This window comes from Oncorhynchus tshawytscha, unplaced genomic scaffold (genome assembly GCF_018296145.1).
Source record: "Oncorhynchus tshawytscha isolate Ot180627B unplaced genomic scaffold, Otsh_v2.0 Un_contig_388_pilon_pilon, whole genome shotgun sequence".
In the NCBI taxonomy this organism is placed as follows: domain Eukaryota; kingdom Metazoa; phylum Chordata; class Actinopteri; order Salmoniformes; family Salmonidae; genus Oncorhynchus; species Oncorhynchus tshawytscha.
In genome coordinates, this window is record NW_024609827.1 from 552,973 (window position 1) to 576,779 (window position 23,807).

At 46.2% G+C, this 23,807-nt stretch overlaps 1 protein-coding gene across 2 annotated transcripts in view; it reads left to right on the forward strand.

Annotated features, from left to right (window-relative positions):
* The first annotated feature begins 1,333 nt into the window (after positions 1–1,333).
* The window catches only part of LOC112235639 (formin-like), a 56,071-nt gene continuing 33,597 nt past the window's right edge, over positions 1,334–23,807 (forward strand). For both annotated transcript variants that reach the window (XM_042319173.1, XM_042319174.1), the window contains exons 1-4: positions 1,334–5,494; positions 5,714–5,825; positions 7,873–7,934; positions 14,128–14,714. In XM_042319173.1, the coding sequence (XP_042175107.1) occupies positions 2,225–5,494; positions 5,714–5,825; positions 7,873–7,934; positions 14,128–14,714 (4,031 nt within the window). In that variant the 5' untranslated portion in view covers positions 1,334–2,224. The remainder of the gene's footprint in view (positions 5,495–5,713; positions 5,826–7,872; positions 7,935–14,127; positions 14,715–23,807) is intronic.

Below are 23,807 nucleotides of genomic sequence, written 5' to 3' on the forward strand. Positions count from 1 at the left end.
CACCAAGCATCCCAGTTAATCTCTCAACAGTCTGTTTCTAGAGTAACTAATGAAGTATCTTTAAATGCTATGTAATGTGTAGTAGACTACAATATTTGTTAGGTTTGGTGTTTTGCTGGTTATTAAAACAGCCTGAAAATCTGCACCAAGATTTTAGCAATAGTCAAAGATCTACTAACACACACACACAGACTCATCGACTTTGAACCATAAAACCTCTTTCCTTCCTTTTTAATCCCTTATGACTAAGGTAGCTTAGTGGTTAACAGTGTTGGACCAACAACCAAAAGGTTATTGATACGAATCCCAGAGATGACTAGGTGAAAAATCTGTCCTTTGAGAAAGGCACTTAACCCTAATGGCTCTGGATAAGAGCAATCTGCGAAATGACTAAAATGTCATTTAAAGCCTAATCATCAGCAGTACATCAGTACAGCAGTCTGGGTTAGGCAGCAGCCTTAGAGGCTATACTGTAAGTCTCAACCCAAGTTATATACTTGATACTGTATGAATTTGGCCTGTAAATACACCATGTGGCGATAGCATGCCAAATCAAACAAGTAGGAGAAGTGAAATGTATAGAGTCATGGAAATGAGGTGCTTTTTCCAAGTACAACGGACAACTATTACATTTTGGACGTTCTTATCCAGAGTGACTTACGGGAGCGATTAGACTGTGTGTGTCTTGCGCAAGTGTACAACATATACATTTTTCACCTTGTCATCTCTGGTGTTCAAACCAGCTACTTTTCGGGTCGCTGGCCCAATGCGCTAACCGCTAGGCTACCTTCCCATTCCTATAATATAGGTACCTTGTAATTGATTGTATCTGTTTCACATAGCTCTAAAACGTTTCTGTTCATAACTCCTTTATACCTTTATATTACCATGTAAGAAAACAACAGTAACGTTCTATGTAAATAAGATTGAACAATAAGATTGAACTGACTAAGCAGCTGATTACTGTTGTGTTGGTCAGTCAGTTCACAAGAGAGATTGGAGACCTCCACATCTATTTTTTTAATAGGCTACCACTCCTGGGTTCTGAGAGAAGGAATTCTCTTTCTACTTTCACAGTCTAATTAAGCTTTGTCGACGAATTGAGGAACAAAGTGGAGGTGTGTTAGATCCAGCCATGCTTGAAGGGGTACAACGGAAGTTGAATTGAATAGCTCACCAGAGTACATATCCTACTCCAGATCCTACTGCATCAGCCCTGTTTAACCTACAATCAGTCAGCACGTCAATCTGGGTGTGGTGTTCTGTGTTGTACTGTTGTCTGGGTGGACACAAGAGTACCACTCCAAAGGGGAGCTCTTAGGGTGTAGTCTGATTCCCTTCAAACACTGTGGCTACTACTGTTGTGGACAGAGTCTTCAGTGAAGAGGGAAGGAAAGGAGAGGCTGGAGCGTTGGAAGGGGAGGACTGCTAAAGTCTACTGCAGGGAAGGATTGTTTTTTAGTGAGAGAAGGAAGGAGGAGAAGAGTCAGGGTCGGTTGTGGAGGAGAGAACCAGACCAACTGTTTGATACTGTGGCAGCTGCTGATAGACTGTCTTCAGTGAAGAGAGAAGGTAACAAAGCTGGAGAGCTGGATGAGGTCTGCTACAGTCTAGTTGGAGAAAAAGCTAGAGGGTTCTGAACAGAAGACGGGGATCTGAACAGAGAAGGAGAAGATGAGACTGGTGATAGAGTTTTTATTAAAGCTAAATGATAGAGCTCAAGAATGTGTTGGTAAAAAAAATGCTGGTAACTCACTGCATGACTAAGTACCACTTCTGGTTATTTTTTCCATGCTGATGTTTCATCCTCACAAAACATTTTTAGCGGCATATGGTATCTCCATCAACACCTTCAGCTTTTGGAGGACTTTTCAAAGAATATAACTACTCAAACTTCCATCAGCTTTTACAGTGGCTACAAAAAAGAGGAAAATAAGTTTGAATATGTATTTTTTTAATAGTTGGATTTAGATGCCTTTGTTATTTTCCTCTGGAGCAGACGCAGAATGTGTTTCTGGAGAGGTGTACGGACGTACTGTTTCCCGTCAACACTGAATGGCCACATTGTGTTGGACTAACACAGCATTACCTGGATTAGAGACAGATTCAAGTACATTAAAGTGTACGGTGTGTGGGGCGATCACTGGATCTGCTTTGGAACGGAATCATATTAGATGTTATGATTTATTTTTTGATGATTTAGACCTGGATATAGATCTCAAACATGAATGCTAACGGCAACACAGCTGCTGCTCAGGGGAAGGCCTCTTCCAACTCCACCATATTCACCCGCTCCAACCGCTCCGAGTTCCAGCAGCCTGATGTCGAGATGCCGGTCCTGAAGTTCTTCCGGACTCTCTCTGAAGAGACAGACACTTCTCCCGAGAATGTCAACAGCAGTCATGGAACATCTGTTGAAGTCAATGGAAATGAGAGGACAGCAGGGGGTTCAAGTGCAGTAGGTGTGGTGCAGAAGAATGGAGAATCCACCACCCACACCACAGTTGTGCGGACCAATGAGAGAAAGGAAGTATTTGGAACAGAGGGCTGCAGGGAATTGGAGTCTGTCGATGGGATGCCACCAGGGACTAGCTGTTCTGTGGATTGTGACAGGAATGGAGGTCTGGCTCAATGGATTCCAAAAGCACAGAGTGACATCATGGACTTAGAGGAAGAAAATGCAAAAGACTACATTGCAGATAACAAGACCCATTTACAAGGATATGGTGGGTCAACAGACCAATCGGATGGCTGCATTCCAGAAAGGACATCTCACTTACAAGGATATGTGGAGCCAATGGATTCTTTAAAAAATGAACTGAGAGTGTCCATAGACAAACATAGGAACAGTGGAGCATCAGACGACTACAGTAGGGAGGAGCCTATAGACACAGACACACAGTGTGCTACAGGCAGCACCAATCAGGACGTAGACACTGACTGTCCCAGTACAGACCAGTCAGAGACAACTGACCAGCAACGTCTGTACAGATCTACAGACAAAATTCATCAAGATATATTAAAAAGTGATGAAATCACTAACACTGATGACAAATACAACGCAAAGGATGTTCGCAACAACACAGATGAATCTACAGACAAGCACAACATACTGACCTGGTTAACAGACAGTGAAACCAATCCAGCAAGCAGCAGTACACAGGAAACATGTACAGATGATAAGCAAATCCAAGACTTACCAACACCTGATGATGATTTGACCAGAGACCTTGCTAACCCTACTGCAGTAAGAGCTGGTAAACCTCAAGACTTACCGACACCTGATGATGATTTGACCAGAGACCTTGCTAACCCTACTGCAGTAAGAGCTGGTAAACCTCAAGCCTTACCGACACCTGATGATGATTTGACAAGAGACCTTGCTAACCCTACTGCAGTAAGAGCTGAGAAACCTCAAGACTTACCGACACCTGATGATGATTTGACCAGAGACCTTGCTAACCCTACTGCAGTAAGAGCTGGTAAACCTCAAGACTTACCAACACCTGATGATGATTTGACCAGAGACCTTGCTAACCCTACTGCAGTAAGAGCTGGTAAACCTCAAGCCTTACCGACACCTGATGATGATTTAACCAGAGACCTTGCTAACCCTACTGCAGTAAGAGCTGGTAAACCTCAAGCCTTACCGACACCTGATGATGATTTGACAAGAGACCTTGCTAACCCTACTGCAGTAAGAGCTGAGAAACCTCAAGACTTACCGACACCTGATGATGATTTGACAAGAGACCTTGCTAACCCTACTGCAGTAAGAGCTGAGAAACCTCAAGACTTACCGACACCTGATGATGATTTGACCAGAGACCTTGCTAACCCTACTGCAGTAAGAGCTGAGAAACCTCAATACTTACCAACACCTGATGATGATTTGACCAGAGACCTTGCTAACCCTACTGCAGTAAGAGCTGGTAAACCTCAATACTTACCAACACCTGATGATGATTTGACCAGAGACCTTGCTAACCCTACTGCAGTAAGAGCTGGTAAACCTCAATACTTACCAACACCTGATGATGATTTGACCAGAGACCTTGCTAACCCTACTGCAGTAAGAGCTGGTAAACCTCAAGACTTACCAACACCTGATGATGATTTGACCAGAGACCTTGCTAACCCTACTGCAGTAAGAGCTGAGAAACCTCAATACTTACCAACACCTGATGATGATTTGACCAGAGACCTTGCTAACCCTACTGCAGTAAGAGCTGGTAAACCTCAAGACTTACCAACACCTGATGATGATTTGACCAGAGACCTTGCTAACCCTACTGCAGTAAGAGCTGGTAAACCTGACACCAGTGGAACACCATCTTCAAACAACACAACTGTGATTCTAACCATGATCAGGACTGAACCTGTTTCTGAGGAGCAGCAGCATACAGTCGCTGAAACGGAGACTGTTGTTGGTACTACAGGACAGACTGAGGAGCCAGGCTGTGGGTCTAGCATTGAGGTGAAGGTGAGAGGGGAGACCTACCCACACTCAGATTCAGACAGTATCACTGGGGCAGTAGTGGAGACAGGAGAGACCGATACTGAGAATGACAGGGTGGTGTCTTGTCCCTCTGAAACTATGCTGTCCTCTGAAGTGACAGAGAGAGCACCTGCAGAGGCAAAGTCTACAGCCGGGCCTTCTCACCCAACAAGTCCCCAGGGGCCAACCTCAACCCCAGGTCCAACCAGTGGCCCTCCCCCTGGCACCACCTCCATCCGAGCCACCTTCTCCCTCGGTTCCCCGGTGGAGAAGCCCCTCCAGCTGCCTGCCCTCTTCAGTGGTCTGAGGACCCTAAAGAAGGGAGCGGCAGGGTCGGATCAGGACATAGTGGCCCTGATCAAACCACCATCACCATCAGACCTGGGTGTGAACAAGCCTGTGAGGAGAGAGCAGAAGACGGTTCGCAGGAGGCAGGGGACTTTCTTGGACCAGCTCTCCCAGTTCCTGAACATGGAGAAGGATGACAACAGTAAGATGAAGGAGTCTACAGGAGAGGAGAGTAAGGAGTCTACAGGAGAGGAGAGTAAGGAGTCTACAGGAGAGGAGATGAGGGAGTCTACAGGAGAGGAGAGGAAGGAGTCTACAGGACAGGAGAGAAAGGAGTCTACAGGAGAGGAGAGAAAGGAGTCCAAGCTGTCAGAAGAGTCTAAAGAATTCAGCGATGAACCTGAGGAAGTGAGGGAGGTGAAAGAGAAGACAGAGAAGGATACAGAGACAGAAAAGACAGAGCAGGATACAGAGAAAGAGAAGACTGAAGGACTGTCGGTGATAAAGCCTCCGGAATCTTCAGAACCTTCTGAGACTCTAGAACCTAAGGAACCTCAGAAGCCTCCCTCCAGGGCGGAGGTGGCATTTGATGAGTTCAAGGCCTTTTTCGTCCCCAGGCCCCTGAGGCGGGACCAGGATGCAGTGAAGCGGAAGGCCTGGATCTTTGAGAGAACCTTCAAGACTCCTGAAAAGAAAACTGATTCAAAAGTATGTTGTCTTGATCTGACCATAATTTCTCTCTATCGTCTGATATGAGTAAATGGGGTAATCAGCTAGAACGTTATTTTGTTGTTGTTGAAGAGTTCCCTAATGTTGTAGGAACTTTCACAGTTTGCTGGGACATTCATTTCTGTGTTAAGTGCTTAATGCCTGAAATATAGACTCTCTTTAAATATTTGTTAAAAATATTGTGGCTCTGCCCAGCAGTTGCGGGCGTCGACCCCAGGTGATGGAGAGGACCGGTCCACCCCAGGCCGTCTGCAGGCCATCTGGCCCCCAACTAAGGAGGAGAAAGTGGGACTGAAATACACAGAAGCCGGTAAGGACCCAAAGGACAAAAAGCAACGTATAGTAAACAAATATTCACTATGGGTGGAACCCTACGCTAACTTACCTCTGATTATATAACATATTTAATGATGTCACAGAGAGTTGCATGACAATTCAAGTTCTATGTACAGGTCTCAAGTTAGGATTCAGCCCGTGGCCTTGACCCATGCAGCCAGCCAGGCCAGCTCTTAGCTGTGACTAACTGAGCTCTATGGGTTCAATTCCATTTTTATTACAGTCAATTCCAATTCCACATTTGCCTCATTGAAAATAATTGGAATTTCAATGTGCTTCCTAAATTGGCTGGAATATAAATTAAATTAACCCCGTCTGAAAGTTACAGTATGCAATAGAGACAGAACAGTGGATAGGTAGAGAGAGAGTGAGAGTGAAATTGAGAGAGAGAGTCAATGTTCTCTGTAGTAAATGTAAAATCCCATGGTCTAACGGGAAGGTAAATACTCATACTATACAAATGGGAAGGTCAACAATCCTCCACCCTGTCCCTGTGATTGTCCACAGCAGAAGGCTGCCTGGTCTCTAGATGACTGATGTCACAAGGGCATTGTTTTGGGACAGGGCTGTGTGTGCTGTGGTGCCAGGAACTGTTACGTTCACTTCTTAAATTCTTATCCATCCGATAACACATCAGGTGTGTTTGGCAGGGGCCACTCCTTGTGCTCACACAGGCACCAGCTGATTATCATAGAAATACACAGTACCAGTCAATAGTTTGGACACACCTACTCATTCAAGGGTTTTTCTCTATTTGTACTATTTTCTACATTGTAGAATGATAGTGAAGACATCAACACTATGAAATAACACATGTAATCATGTAGTAACCAAAATAAAGTGTTTAACAAATCAAAATATATTTTAGATTTTACATTCTTCAAAGTAGCCACCTTTTGCCTTGATGACACCTTTAGACACCTTTTGGCATTCTCTCAACCAGCTTCACTTGGAATGCCTGTCTTGAAGGAGTTCCCACATATGAGGAGCACTTGTTGGATGCTTTCCCTTCACTCTGCGGTCCAATTCATCCCAAACCATCTCAATTGGGTTGAGGTCAGGTGATTGTGGAGGCCAGGTCATCTGATGCATCACTCTCCTTCTTGGTAAAATAGCCTTGGTTCATTGTTGAAAAACAAATGATAGTGCCACTAAGCTCAAACAGTGTCACCAGCAAAGCACCCCCACACAATCATCCAATTCACCTCCTTTGCATCTCACAAAGACACAGCAGTTAGAACCATGAGAACCAGTTTCATCAGAGCACTTGATGGTTCTTGCAACAGCACTTGAAGTAACTTTCAAAGATCTTGACATTTTACAGATTGACTGTAAGGCAAGTCAGTTAAGAACAAATTCTTATTTTCAATGACTGCCTAGGAGCAGTGGGCAGAACGACAGATTTGTACCTTGTCAGCTCAGGGATTTGAACTTGCAACCTTACGGTTACTAGTCCAACAATCTAACCACTAGGCTACCCTGCCTCCCCATGTCATGTCTTAAAGTAATGATGGATTGTAATTTCTCTTTGCTTATTTGAGCTGTTCTTGCCATAATATGGCCTCAAACGCATTAAGAAGAAAATAAATTCCACAAATTAACAAGGCACACCTGTTAATTGAGATGCACCTCATGAACTGGTTGAGAGAATGAGAGAAGATTGTGCAAAGCTGTCATCAAGGCAAAGGGTGGCTACTTTGAAGAATCTAAAATATATTTCATTTGTTTAACACTGTTTTGGTTACTACGTGATTCCATATGTGTTATTTCATAGAATTGATGTCCTCACTACTATTCTACAATGTAGAAAATAGTAAAGATAAAGAAAAACCCTTGAATGAGTAGGTGTGTCCAAACTATTGAGTGGCAGTGTACATCTATAAATAGTTGTCATGAGAATCTTTAGGAGAACACATGTAAAATGTACGGTAACCATATGGAAATGTATTTTTTGATTATACAGACTTACTGCCGCCTTGTGGTTCAGTTGTATATTTCATCATGGTCTGCTTGTCCTCCAGAACACCAGGCAGCCCTCCTGCAGCTGAAGAGAGAATGCAATGAGGAGATGGAGAAGATACAGGTCAGTAGAGCACAGTACTACAGGTCAGTAAGAGCACAGTACTACAGGTCAGTAGAGGACAGTACTACAGGTCAGTAGAGCACAGTACTACAGGTCAGTAGAGCACAGTACTACAGGTCAGTAGAGCACAGTACTACAGGTCAGTAGAGCACAGTACTACAGGTCAGTAGAGCACAGTACTACAGGTCAGTAAAGCACAGTACTACAGGTCAGTAGATCACAGTACTACAGGTCAGTAAAGCACAGTACTACAGGTCAGTAAAGCACAGTACTACAGGTCAGTAGATCACAGTACTACAATCAAATGTAGACCGCATTATCTACCAAGAGAATTCTCTTCGATTATAATCACAGCCGTATATATCCCCCCCCAAGCAGACACATCGATGGCTCTGAACAAACTTTATTTAACTCTCTGCAAACTGGAAACGATTTATCCGGAGGCTGCATTCATTGTAGCTGGGGATTTTAACAAGGCTAATCTGAAAACAAGACTCCCTAAATTTTATCAGCATATCGATTGCGCAACCAGGGGTGGAAAGACCCTGGATCATTGTTACTCTAACTTCCGCGACGCATATAAGGCCCTGCCCCGCCCCCTTTCGGAAAAGCTGACCACGACTCCATTTTGTTGATCCCTGCCTACAGACAGAAACTAAAACAAGAAGCTCCCACGCTGAGGTCTGTCCAACGCTGGTCTGACCAAGCTGACTCCACACTCCAAGACTGCTTCCATCACGTGGACTGGGAGATGTTTCGTATTGCGTCAGACAACAACATTGACGAATACGCTGATTCGGTGTGCGAGTTCATTAGAACGTGCGTTGAAGATGTCGTTCCCATAGCAACGATTAAAACATTCCCAAACCAGAAACCGTGGATTGATGGCAGCATTCGTGTGAAACTGAAGGCGCGAACCACTGCTTTTAATCAGGGCAAGGTGTCTGGTAACATGATTGAATACAAACAGTGCAGCTATTATTCCCTCCGCAAGGCTATCAAACAAGCTAAGCGCCAGTACAGAGACAAAGTAGAATCTCAATTCAACGGCTCAGACACAAGAGGCATGTGGCAGGGTCTACAGTCAATCACGGACTACAGGAAGAAACCCAGCCCAGTCATGGACCAGGATGTCTTGCTCCCAGGCAGACTAAATAACTTTTTTGCCCGCTTTGAGGACAATACAGTGCCACTGACACGGCCTGCAACGAAAACATGCGGTCTCTCCTTCACTGCAGCCGAAGTGAGTAAGACATTTAAACGTGTTAACCCTCGCAAGGCTGCAGGCCCAGACGGCATCCCCAGCCGCGCCCTCAGAGCATGCGCAGACCAGCTGGCCGGTGTGTTTACGGACATATTCAATCAATCCCTATACCAGTCTGCTGTTCCCACATGCTTCAAGAGGGCCACCATTGTTCCTGTTCCCAAGAAAGCTAAGGTAACTGAGCTAAACGACTACCGCCCGTAGCACTCACATCCGTCATCATGAAGTGCTTTGAGAGACTAGTCAAGGACCATATCACCTCCACCCTACCTGACACCCTAGACCCACTCCAATTTGCTTACCGCCCAAATAGGTCCACAGACGATGCAATCTCAACCACACTGCACACTGCCCTAACCCATCTGGACAAGAGGAATACCTATGTGAGAATGCTGTTCATCGACTACAGCTCGGCATTCAACACCATAGTACCCTCCAAGCTCGTCATCAAGCTCGAGACCCTGGGTCTCGACCCCGCCCTGTGCAACTGGGTACTGGACTTCCTGACGGGCCGCCCCCAGGTGGTGAGGGTAGGCAACAACATCTCCTCCCCGCTGATCCTCAACACTGGGGCCCCACAAGGGTGCGTTCTGAGCCCTCTCCTGTACTCCCTGTTCACCCACGACTGCGTGGCCACGCACGCCTCCAACTCAATCATCAAGTTTGCGGACGACACAACAGTGGTAGGCTTGATTACCAACAACGACGAGACGGCCTACAGGGAGGAGGTGAGGGCCCTCGGAGTGTGGTGTCAGGAAAATAACCTCACACTCAACGTCAACAAAACTAAGGAGATGATTGTGGACTTCAGGAAACAGCAGAGGGAACACCCCCATCTACATCGATGGAACAGTAGTGGAGAGGGTAGCAAGTTTTAAGTTCCTCGGCATACACATCACAGACAAACTGAATTGGTCCACTCACACAGACAGCATCGTGAGGAAGGCGCAGCAGCGCCTCTTCAACCTCAGGAGGCTGAAGAAATTCGGCTTGTCACCAAAAGCACTCATAAACTTCTACAGATGCACAATCGAGAGCATCCTGGCGGGCTGTATCACCGCCTGGTATGGCAACTGCACCGCCCTCAACCGTAAGGCTCTCCAGAGGGTAGTGAGGTCTGCACAACGCATCACCGGGGGCAAACTACCTGCCCTCCAGGACACCTACACCACCCGATGCTACAGGAAGGCCATAAAGATCATCAAGGACATCAACCACCCGAGCCACTGCCTGTTCACCCCGCTGTCATCCAGAAGGCGAGGTCAGTACAGGTGCATCAAAGCTGGGACCGAGAGACTGAAAAACAGCTTCTATCTCAAGGCCATCAGACTGTTAAACAGCCACCACTAACATTGAGTGGCTACTGCCAACACACTGTCAATTACACTGACTCTACTCCAGCCACTTTAATAATGGGAATTGATGGGAAATGATGTAAATATATCACTAGCCACTTTAAACAATGCTACCTTATATAATGTTACTTACCCTACATTATTCATCTCATATGCATATGTAGATACTGTACTCTATATCATCGACTGCATCCTTATGTAATACATGTATCACTAGCCACTTTAACTATGCCACTTGGTTTACATACTCATCTCATATGTATATACTGTACTCGATATCATCTACTGTATCTTGCCTATGCTGCTCTGTACCATCACTCATTCATATATCCTTATGTACATATTCTTTATCCCCTTACACTGTGTATAAGACAGTAGTTTTTTGGAATTGTTAGTTAGATTACTTTCGTTAGATTACTTACGTTCGTTATTACTGCATTGTCGGAACTAGAAGCACAAGCATTTCGCTACACTCGCATTAACATCTGCTAACCATGTGTATGTGACAAATCAAATTTGATTTGATTTGATTTGATTTGATTTACAGGTCAGTAAAACACAGTACTACACGTCAGTAAAACACAGTACTACAGGTCAGTAGATCACAGTACTACAGGTCAGTAAAACACAGTACTACAGGTCAGTAGATCACAGTACTACAGGTCAGTAAAACACAGTACTACAGGTCAGTAAGAGCACAGTACTACAGGTCAGTAAAACACAGTACTACAGGTCAGTAGATCACAGTACTACAGGTCAGTAGATCACAGTACTACAGGTCAGTAAAACACAGTACTACAGGTCAGTAGATCACAGTACTACAGGTCAGTAAAACACAGTACTACAGGTCAGTAAGAGCACAGTACTACAGGTCAGTAAAACACAGTACTACAGGTCAGTAGATCACAGTACTACAGGTCAGTAGAGCATCAGTAGAGCACAGTACTACAGGTCAGTAGATCACAGTACTACAGGTCAGTAGAGCACAGTACTACATCTCCTTTGCTAACTGTGACCCAGACACAGATTTACAGACCTGGAGGTCCTACAGCTGTTTTTCCTCTTCCTTTACATAAAAGACTAAAATTAGTTTCCTAACCCTAACACAACCCTAACCCTAACACAACCCTAACACAACCCTAACACAACCCTAACCCTAACACAACCCTAACACAACCCTAACACAACCCTAACCCTAACACAACCCTAACACAACCCTAACCCTAACACAACCCTAACACAACCCAAACTCTAACACAACCCTACCACAACCCAAACACAACCCTAACACAACCCTAACACAACCCCAACCCTAACACACTCCTAACACAACCCAAACACAACCCTAACACAACCCAAACACAACCCTAACACAACCCTAACACAACCCTAACACAGCCCAAACACAACCCTAACACAACCCTAAACCTAACACACCCTAACACAACCCTAAACCTAACACACTCCTAACACAACCCTAAACCTAACACACTCCTAACACAACCCTAAACCTAACACACTCCTAACACAACCCTAAACCTAACACACTCCTAACACACTCCTAACACAACCCTAAACCTAACACACTCCTAACACAACCCTAAACCTAACACACTCCTAACACACTCCTAACACAACCCTAAACCTAACACACTCCTAACACAACCCTACCACAACCCTAAACCTAACATAACCCTTAACCTAACACACTCCTCACACAACCCTAACACAACCCTAAACCTAACACACTCCTAACACAACCCTAACACAATCTTAACACAACCCTAAACCTAACACACTCCTAACACAACCCAAACCCTAACACAACCCTAAACCTAACACACTCCTAACACAACACTAACACAACCCAAACCCTAACACAACCCTAACACAACCCAAACCCTAACAACCCTAACACAACCCAAACCCTAACACAACCCTAACACAACCCTAACACAACCCAAACCCTAACACAACCCTAACACAACCCAAACTCTAACACAATCCTAACACAACACAACACAAACCCTAACACAACCACACCATAACACAACCCTAAATCTAACACACTCCTAACCCTAACACAACCTTAACCATAACACAACCCTAACACAACCTTAACCATAACACAATCCTAACAGAACGTTAACACAACCCTAACCCTAACACAACCCTAACCCCAACACAACCCAAACACATCCCTAACCCTAACACAACCCTAACCCTCAATTCTCAGGCCAACTCTTTTCTCTGTATATATCAATGATGTTGCTCTTGCTGCGGGCGATTCCCTGATCCACCTCTACGCAGACGACACCATTCTGTATACTTCCGGCCCGTCCTTGGACACTGTGCTATCTAACCTCCAAACGAGCTTCAATGCCATACAACACTCCTTCCGTGGCCTCCAACTGCTCTTAAATGCTAGTAAAACCAAATGCATGCTTTTCAACCGTTCGCTGCCTGCACCCGCACGCCCGACTAGCATCACCACCCTGGATGGTTCCGACCTAGAATATGTGGACATCTATAAGTACCTAGGTGTCTGGCTAGACTGTAAACTCTCCTTCCAGACTCATATCAAACATCTCCAATCTAAAATCAAATCTAGAGTCGGCTTTCTATTCCGTAACAAAGCCTCCTTCACTCACGCCGCCAAACTTACCCTAGTAAAACTGACTCTCCTACCGATCCTCGACTTCGGCGATGTCATCTACAAAATAGCTTCCAATACTCTACTCAGCAAACTGGATGCAGTTTATCACAGTGCCATCCGTTTTGTTACTAAAGCACCTTATACCACCCACCACTGCGACCTGTATGCTCTAGTCGGCTGGCCCTCGCTACATATTCGTCGCCAGACCTACTGGCTCCAGGTCATCTACAAGTCCATGCTAGGTAAAGCTCCGCCTTATCTCAGTTCACTGGTCACGATGGCAACACCCACCCGTAGCAGGTGCTCCAGCAGGTGTATCTCACTGATCATCCCTAAAGCCAACACCTCATTTGGCCGCCTTTCCTTCCAGTTCTCTGCTAACTGTGACTGGAACGAATTGCAAAAATTGTTGGAGACGTTTATCTCCCTCACCAACTTCAAACATCTGCTATCTGAGCAGCTAACCGATCGCTGCAGCTGTACATAGTCTATCGGTAAATAGCCCACCCATTTTTACCTACCTCATCCCCATACAGTTTATGTTTATTTACTTTTCTGCTCTTTTGCACACCAATATCTCTACCTGTACATGACCATCTGATCATTTATCACTCCAGTGTTAATCTGCAAAATTGTAATTATTCGCCTACCTCCTCATGCCTTTTGCACACAATGTATATAGACACTCTTTTTTTTCTACTGTGTTATTGACTTGTTAATTGTTTACTCCATGTGTAACTCTGTGTTGTTTGTGTCACACTGCTATGCTTTATCTTGGCCAGGTCGCAGTTGTAAATGAGAACTTGTTCTCAACTAGCCTACCTGGTTAAATAAAGGTGAAATAATCTTTTTTTAAACTAACCCCAACACAACCCTAACCCCAACACAACCCTAACACAACCCTAACCTTAACTGCAGGAGGACTTTGGAAAGCAGCTGCGCCAGGTGAGAGGGGACAATGAGGAGCGTGTATTCCACCTAGAGTGCAACCTGGCCCGGCTACAGAGCGACCTGGCCCTGGGTGCGCACCACCGTCGTGGAGACCTCCGAGACGTTGCCGTATCCACGGGAGATGACCTCTCACAACGGACCGTCCACAACGTGTGCGTCCAGACGGACCATCAGACCTTTATCAGAACCCCTGAGGATGAGGAGGGAGGTGTCAGGCTGGGCCCCCAACCCCCCCTCAACGTGCCTAAGAGACTGGGCCTGGCTTCTATCAGTCTAAATCTGTCTGGACAGGCTACCTCTCCCTCTTCTCCCTCTTCTTCCCCCCTCCCTCCTCCACCTCCTCCTCCTCCTTTCCCAAAACAGACCCAGGGACTTGACGGCCCTCCTCCAACCTCTCTACCAGGCTGCAGCCCTCCACCCCCTCCACAGCCACCAGGCTGTGTCCCCCCTCCCCCTCCAGGTGTGTTGGTGGATAAACCCCACAGGAAGCCTGCTGTGGAACCAGCCTGTCCCATGAAGCCTCTCTACTGGACCAGGATACAGATACAGGACAAGTAGGTGTTACATCTAACTATCAATCAATCAATCAAATGTTTCTTTCCCCAAAGTTGTATTTTTCCTCTACAAGGTAACAAAGCTCTTCCATTTTTACATCGTAATCACAAATGTAAAGTTGTTTTTTACTTTGCGAAACACAGACCAACCACTGATCCCACCCCGATGTTTTATTTATTACTGATCCCGCCCACCCCGATGTTCACGCTTATTACTAATCCCGCCCACCTCGATGTTCACGCTTATCACTGATCCCGCCCACCTCGATGTTCACGCTTATCACTGATCCCGCCCACCTCGATGTTCACGCTTATCACTGATCCCGCCCACCTCGATGTTCACGCTTATCACTGATCCCGCCCACCTCGATGTTCACGCTTATCACTGATCCCGCCCACCTCAATGTTCACGCTTATCACTGATCCCGCCCACCTCGATGTTCACGCTTATCACTGATCCCGCCCACCTCGATGTTCACACTTATCACTGATCCCGCCCACCTCGATATTCACGTTTATTACTAATCCCGCCCACCTCAATGTTCTCGCTTATCACTGATCCCGCCCACCTTGATGTTCACGCTTATCACTGACCCCGCCCACCTCGATGTTCACGCTTATCACTGATCCCGCCCACCTCGATGTTCAAACTTATCACTGATCCCACCCACCTCGATGTTCATGCTTATCACTGATCCCGCCCACCTCGATGTTCACGCTTATCACTGATCCCGCCCACCTCGATGTTCACGCTTATCACTGATCCCGCCCACCTCGATGTTCACGCTTATCACTGATCCAGCCCACCCCGACGTTCACGCTTATCACTGATCCCGCCCACCTCGATGTTCACGCTTATCACTGATCCCGCCCACCTCGATGTTCATGCTTATCACTGATCCCGCCCACCTCGATGTTCACGCTTATCACTGATCCCGCCCACCCCGACGTTCACACTTATCACTGATCCCGCCCACCTCGATGTTCACGCGTATAACACATCACAGGACACGTCTAAAATAATTATAATCAAAAGAAGCAGTAGCAGACATCAATCAGCAGCTAGCATGGTTCTGAATGTTAGGAAGAAAACCTGTAAAAGAACCCCAGATTTTCCTACACTTAGTATTTCCTGACACGGTAGGATATTTAGTATATATAGAATACTAGGTGATGTCATCAAATATGACATCACCTAGTTCCATCATTGTGATGTTGATAGAGCATGTTTTGATTTCCATTTTGATAAGATGTACATTTTACCTGCTGTAGCAGCAAATAAAACTAATCTTTTTTTTTCGTGGCAGTTGATATTTAACAAGGTTATATCCCCTAACAACCACATCCTGGGGTCCTTTTTCCTAAAGTTCCCTAAGAATGGACAACTCCATCCCACTGGGTACAGACGTCATGTCAGCGTCTAGTTTTAATTGACATTTGTTTGAGTTGTCAACAATAAATGTCCCCATGTCTTTGGATGTCGGTTAAGCGTTGGGTGATAAATAAATAAACAAATCCCTCACATTGATGACTTTTTTTCAAATCCAATCAGTTTTCCATGTTAATTCAACGTCACGTTTAATTTTTGTTTTTTAATTATGTGGAAACAACGATGATTCAAGCAGTTTTGGCCCAGTGGGATAGGACATTTGTCAGTTGTCTTATAATCAAGCAAATACAATATATGTGGAGTAAAATAAATCAGATTTATACTGAACATATACTGTTTCCCGCAGCTTCTCATACGAATGCTGTAATTTGATCTAAAACATCAGGTGTACGCCGACCCCAGCTAAATAACTCATGCAAAGAGTTAAAGCGCAATTATGTGTTTTATCTCCAGTACTTTTCCATGATTGTCAGTTATGTAGCTGCTCTACTGATAATCTCAGTGTGTCTTTGCTGGGATGACGCAATCAGTCTACTACCGGGGAATACCAACACCAAACACATTGGTTCACCGTTCCACCGGAGCGGACAGCATACCATAATGTTCTGAATAATGGCCAAGTCAATCCTCGCTCCCTATTCCACTGAACCGCTTAGGCGTAACAAACACAGGTCCAACACTTATCAGAAACTTTTAAACTACCTGTTCACTACCCTCCTGCTCTCCGGGGATGTGCAACTCAATCCTGGGCCTAACATCACTGAGCCAGCCTCAACCCTGGGCCTAACATCACCGAGCCAGCCTCATCCTGGGCCCAACATCACTGAGCCAGTCTCAATCCTGGGCCTAACATCACTGAGCCAGCCTCAACCCTGGGCCTAACATCACTGAGCCAGTCTCAACCCTGGGCCTAACATCACTGAGCCAGCCTCAACCCTGGGCCTAACATCACCGAGCCAGCCTCAACCCTGGGCCTAACATCACCGAGCCAGCCTCAACCCTGGGCCTAACATCACTGAGCCAGACTCAACTCTGGGCCTAACATCACCGAGCCAGTCTCAACCCTGGGCCTAACATCACCGAGCCAGTCTCAACCCTGGGCCTAACATTACTGAGCCAGCCTCAACCCTGGGCCTAACATCACCGAGCCAGTCTCAACCCTGGGCCTAACATCACTGAGCCAGCCTCAACCCTGGGCCTAACATCACTGAGCCAGCCTCAAATCTGGGCCTAACATCACCGAGCCAGCCTCAACTCTGGGCCTAACATCACAGAGCCAGCCTCAACCCTGGGCCCAACATCACCGAGCCAGCCTCAATCCTGGGCCTAACATCACTGAGCCAGCCTCAACCCTGGGCCTAACATCACCGAGCCAGCCTCAACTCTGGGCCTAACATCACAGAGCCAGCCTCAACCCTGGGCCTAACATCACCGAGCCAGCCTCAACCCTGGGCCTAACATCACCGAGCCAGCCTCAACTCTGGGCCTAACATCACCGAGCCAGCCTCAACTCTGGGCCTAACATCACCGAGCCAGTCTCAACCCTGGGCCTAACATCACTGAGCCAGCCTCAACCCTGGGCCTAACATCACCGAGCCAGCCTCAACTCTGGGCCTAACATCACTGAGCCAGCCTCAACCCTGGGCCTAACATCACTGAGCCAGCCTCAACCCTGGGCCTAACATCACCGAGCCAGTCTCAACCCTGGGCCTAACATCACTGAGCCAGCCTCAACCCTGGGCCTAACATCACTGAGCCAGCCTCAACCCTGGGCCTAACATCACCGAGCCAGCCTCAACCCTGGGCCTAACATCACCGAGCCAGCCTCAACCCTGGGCCTAACATCACTGAGCCAGCCTCAACTCTGGGCCTAACATCACCGAGCCAGTCTCAACCCTGGGCCTAACATCACCGAGCCAGTCTCAACCCTGGGCCTAACATTACTGAGCCAGCCTCAACCCTGGGCCTAACATCACCGAGCCAGTCTCAACCCTGGGCCTAACATCACTGAGCCAGCCTCAACCCTGGGCCTAACATCACTGAGCCAGCCTCAAATCTGGGCCTAACATCACCGAGCCAGCCTCAACTCTGGGCCTAACATCACCGAGCCAGCCTCAACCCTGGGCCCAACATCACCGAGCCAGCCTCAATCCTGGGCCTAACATCACTGAGCCAGCCTCAACCCCGCTGATCCTCAACACTGGGGCCCCACAAGGGTGCGTTCTGAGCCCTCTCCTGTACTCCCTGTTCACCCACGACTGCGTGGCCATGCACGCCTCCAACTCAATCATCAAGTTTGCGGACGACACAACAGTGGTAGGCTTGATTACCAACAACGACGAGACGGCCTACAGGGAGGAGGTGAGGGCCCTCGGAGTGTGGTGTCAGGAAAATAACCTCACACTCAACGTCAACAAAACTAAGGAGATGATTGTGGACTTCAGGAAACAGCAGAGGAACACCCCCTATCCACATCGATGGAACAGTCGTGGAGAGGGTAGCAAGTTTTAAGTTCCTCGGCATACACATCACAGACAAACTGAATTGGTCCACTCACACAGACAGCATCGTGAGGAAGGCGCAGCAGCGCCTCTTCAACCTCAGGAGGCTGAAGAAATTCGGCTTGTCACCAAAAGCACTCACAAACTTCTACAGATGCACAATCGAGAGCATCCTGGCGGGCTGTATCACCGCCTGGTATGGCAACTGCACCGCCCTCAACCGTAAGGCTCTCCAGAGGGTAGTGAGGTCTGCACAACGCATCACCGGGGGCAAACTACCTGCCCTCCAGGACACCTACACCACCCGATGCTACAGGAAGGCCATAAAGATCATCAAGGACATCAACCACCCGAGCCACTGCCTGTTCACCCCGCTGTCATCCAGAAGGCGAGGTCAGTACAGGTGCATCAAAGCTGGGACCGAGAGACTGAAAAACAGCTTCTATCTCAAGGCCATCAGACTGTTAAACAGCCACCACTAACATTGAGTGGCTACTGCCAACACACTGTCAATGACACTGACTCTACTCCAGCCACTTTAATCATGGGAATTGATGGGAAATGATGTAAATATATCACTAGCCACTTTAAACAATGCTACCTTATATAATGTTACTTACCCTACATTGTTCATCTCATATGCATACGTTGATACTGTACTCTATATCATCGACTGCATCCTTATGTAATACATGTATCACTAGCCACTTTAACTATGCCACTTGGTTTACATACTTATCTCATATGTATATACTGTACTCGATATCATCTACTGTATCTTGCCTATGCTGCTCTGTACCATCACTCATTCATATATCCTTATGTACATATTCTTTATCCCCTTACACTGTGTATAAGACAGTAGTTTTTTTTGGAATTGTTAGTTAGATTACTTGCTTTTTATTACTGCATTGTCGGAACTAGAAGCACAAGCATTTCGCTACACTCGCATTAACATCTGCTAACCATGTGTATGTGACAAATAAAATTTGATTTGATTTGATTTGATTTGGAACCCTGGGCCTAACATCACCGAGCCAGCCTCAACTCTGGGCCTAACATCACAGAGCCAGCCTCAACCCTGGGCCTAACATCACCGAGCCAGCCTCAACCCTGGGCCTAACATCACCGAGCCAGCCTCAACTCTGGGCCTAACATCACCGAGCCAGCCTCAACTCTGGGCCTAACATCACCGAGCCAGTCTCAACCCTGGGCCTAACATCACTGAGCCAGCCTCAACCCTGGGCCTAACATCACCGAGCCAGCCTCAACTCTGGGCCTAACATCACTGCCAGCCAGCCTCAACCCTGGGCCTAACATCACTGAGCCAGCCTCAACCCTGGGCCTACCATCACCGAGCCAGTCTCAACCCTGGGCCTAACATCACTGAGCCAGCCTCAACCCTGGGCCTAACATCACTGAGCCAGCCTCAAATCTGGGCCTAACATCACCGAGCCAGCCTCAACCTTGGGCCTAACATCACTGAGCCAGCCTCAACCCTGGGCCTAACATCACTGAGCCAGCCTCAACCCTGGGCCTAACATCACTGAGCCAGCCTCAACCCTGGGCCTAACATCACCGAGCCAGCCTCAACCTTGGGCCTAACATCACTGAGCCAGCCTCAACCCTGGGCCTAACATCACTGAGCCAGCCTCAACCCTGGGCCTAACATCACCGAGCCAGCGTTACTCACCGGAGTGGAAAGCAGTGGATGGCCTCGCCCACTGATCGTCGCCGCTGTGGAAGTGGGTGAGTGCTATGGTCCCATGGTTTCTCTCGACTCACCCGGCTCCAGGATAGATTTTGACTCTTCAAACATACTCAAGTCGCTATATGTGATCCCTGTCTCTGCTTCTGGTACGCAAGCTGTTTTAATTAGTTCCCCGCACCCAGTGCAGGCGGGAGGGGTTGTTCATTGCGTTACCGAACTGCCCCTAATCAAAACGAAACCCAGCCGCCAGAAAACACAGAAAATGTCACTTTTTTCAATGTGTCAATCCCTCTCTAGTCATCTGGGACCCACGAGCTAAGCCCAAGGGACTACTAGGGGGGCACTTGAACATTCGTAGTGTCATTCCAAAAAGTGATCAAATTCAACATCTACTCACAGACTCCAACCTTGACTTCCTCTGCCTCTCAGAGACACGGCTCCATAAAACCTCTCCATATGCTGCTGTGATTGTGCCTGGCTACAATGTCTTCAGGAGAGACAGGATTGAAGGAAGAGGAGGGAGGGGGTGTGATGATATACATTAAAGAACATATCCGATGTAAACAAATTGAGTGGTCATGTAATAATGAACTAGAATGTATTGGCCTGAACGTTACACTGTCTCCCCAAATTTATTTGACCCTTATTGGAATGTATGGGCCACCTTCCACCAAAAGTGTGTTTTTTGATCAGTTTAATAACATGCTTGGGGAATGTGATTTTGGGAAAGAGGTCTTCTTAATGGGAGATTTTAATATGAATTATGAAGACAAGTCTTGTAGGAAAACCCTCAAACGGATCACTAATACCTTTGACCTTACACAGCTAATTAAAGGGCCAACCAGGGTGACTTGTTGCTCTAAAACACAGATTGATTTGGTGTTCAGTAATAAACCAGATAGAGTGACTAAATCATTTAATATGGTTACTGGGCTGTCTGATCATAATCTGACACTTATAGCCAGAAAGCTGTCTAAGAGGTTTAACCTCTCTACTGTTAGAAAGCCGGATCAACTAAGAACACCTAAGAGTGAATTAAACTATTTTGAAAACGCAATTAAGGGAATTAACTGGAATGATCTCTTGTCCTATACAGATGTGGAAGCTGATAGTCAGGTTTTTCTATCCACAATCCAGACTACAATAAATGGTTTCCTAAAGAAAATCAAATCCAAACCTGGCCAAGAGAGCACTCTTCCTTGGCTGAATGGAGAAATCTGGAAACTGATGAAAGAACGAGATTATGCTCTAAAAATAGCCCTAAGATCCTAATTAGAGCATGACAGACGTAGTTTTACCATGTTGAGAAATAAGGTGATGAAAGAAATCAGACAGACTTTTTTTTATTAACATACTGTAATTGGTGAAGCAAAGGGAAATTCTAAATTGATCTGGGAGAATCTAAAAAGGGGAAAGACCATAGTAACACTGCAAAAAGACTAGAAATCATGGTGAATAACAATCTAACACAGGATGCAGTTGAAATAGCAATAACCTTCAATTCCTACTTTATTGACTCTGTCAGGGTACTGACACAGGACCCCTCCACTGGTTTCTTGGGCTCAGTGCTAGTAAATGACACTGAGTCAAAGGTGAACAAGGTGATTAGCTCACTAAAGAACTCTAAAGCCAAATATGTGTTTGGGCTGGACTCTACCTTTCCTAAAAACTACAAAGAGTCACTCATTGGCCCCATTACTAAGGTCACCAACACATCCATTGGTCTCGGGGTGTTTCCAAGGGTATGAAAGTCGGCCATAGTAACGGCCATCTTTAAATCGGGCGAACCTGCTGACGTGAATAACTACAGGCCCATTAGTATACTACCTGTGGTGTCAAAGGTTGTTGAAAAGTGTGTAGCAGAACAACTGATTGCCCACCTCAACAACAGCCCCTTCACATTACACTCCATGCAGTTTGGCTTCAGAGCGAAACACTCCACAGAAACGGCCAACTGCTTTCTTCTGAAAAATGTGAAGTCCAAGATGGACAAAGGGGGCGTTGTTGGGGCTGTGTTTCTGGACCTAAGGAAAGCTTTTGATACTGTTAACCATGAGATTCTCATCACAAAATTGTCCAAGTTCAACTTTTCCCCCGATGCCTTGAGATGGATGAAATCATACCTTGAAGGCAGAACTCAGTGTGTCAGAGTGAGCAATGAGCTGTCGCCCACTCTTAGCTATGATGTGGGTGTGCCCCAAGGGTCAATACTGGGGCCCCTCCTGTTCAGCCTGTACATTAATGATCTGCCTTCTGTCTATACTGGGTCTGAAGTTCAAATGTATGCAGATGATACAGTGATATATGTGCATGCAAAGAGCAAACAACAAGCTGCACAAGAACTCACTACTGTAATGGTCCAGGTTACAAAGTGGCTCAGTGACTCGTGTTTGCATCTCAATGTGAAAAAAACTGTTTGCATGTTCTTCACAAAGAGGGCAACAGATGCTACTGAGCCAGATGTCTACGTGTCAGGGGAGAAGCTCCAGGTAGTATCTGGTTTTAAGTACCTTGGCATCATACTTGATTCCAACCTCTCTTTTAAAAAGCATGTGAAAAAGGTCATTCAGATAACCAAATTCAACCTAGCTAATTTACGATTTATACGAAATTGTTTGACTACAGAGGTAGCAAAACTGTACTTCAAATCTATGATACTTAACATACTGCTTGACTAGTTGGGCCCAAGCTTGCTGTACAACAGTAAAACCTATTAAGTCTGTCTAGAAACAGGCTCTCAAAGTGCTTGATAGGAAGCCCAATAGCCATCATCACTGTTTTGTGCAGTACACCGACGCATGTCTTGAATTCAAGATCCTAAATGGCCTGGCTCCCACTCCACTCAGTATTTTTGTATAAAAGAACATCCAAACATATGGCAGCAGATCCACAAGGTCTGCCATGAGAGGTGACTGTATAGTTCCCTTGAGGAAAAGCACCTTTAGTAAATCCGCTTTCTCTGTGAGAGCTTCCCATGTCTGGAATACACTGCCATCAGACACACATAACTGCACCACATATCACACTTTCACAAAATGCATGAAGACATGGCTAAAGGTCAATCAGATGTGTGAATATCATCCCTAGCTGTGTGTTGCCGCTTTCCATGTTGTCTGTTGTCTGTAGCTTGTGAGGTGTGGAAAGACTTTGTTGCTTTTATGAATTTTGTCTTGCTGCTTTTTGTCCTATGTTGCTCTGTCTGTATGCTATGTCTTGCTTGTTCTATGTTGCTCTGTCTGTATGCTACGTCTTGCTTGTCCTATGTTGCTCTGCGAGTGCTCACTGCTCAATGATTGTCTATATTGTAATTGTTTTTAATAACCTGCCCAGGGACTGCGGTTGAAAATTAGCCAGCTGGCTAAAACCGACACTTTTACTGAAACGTTGATTAATGTGCACTGTCCCTGTAAAAATAAAATAAACTCAACAACAAAAATGTAACTGCAACTTGCAACAATTTCAATGATTTTACTGAGTTACAGGTCATATAA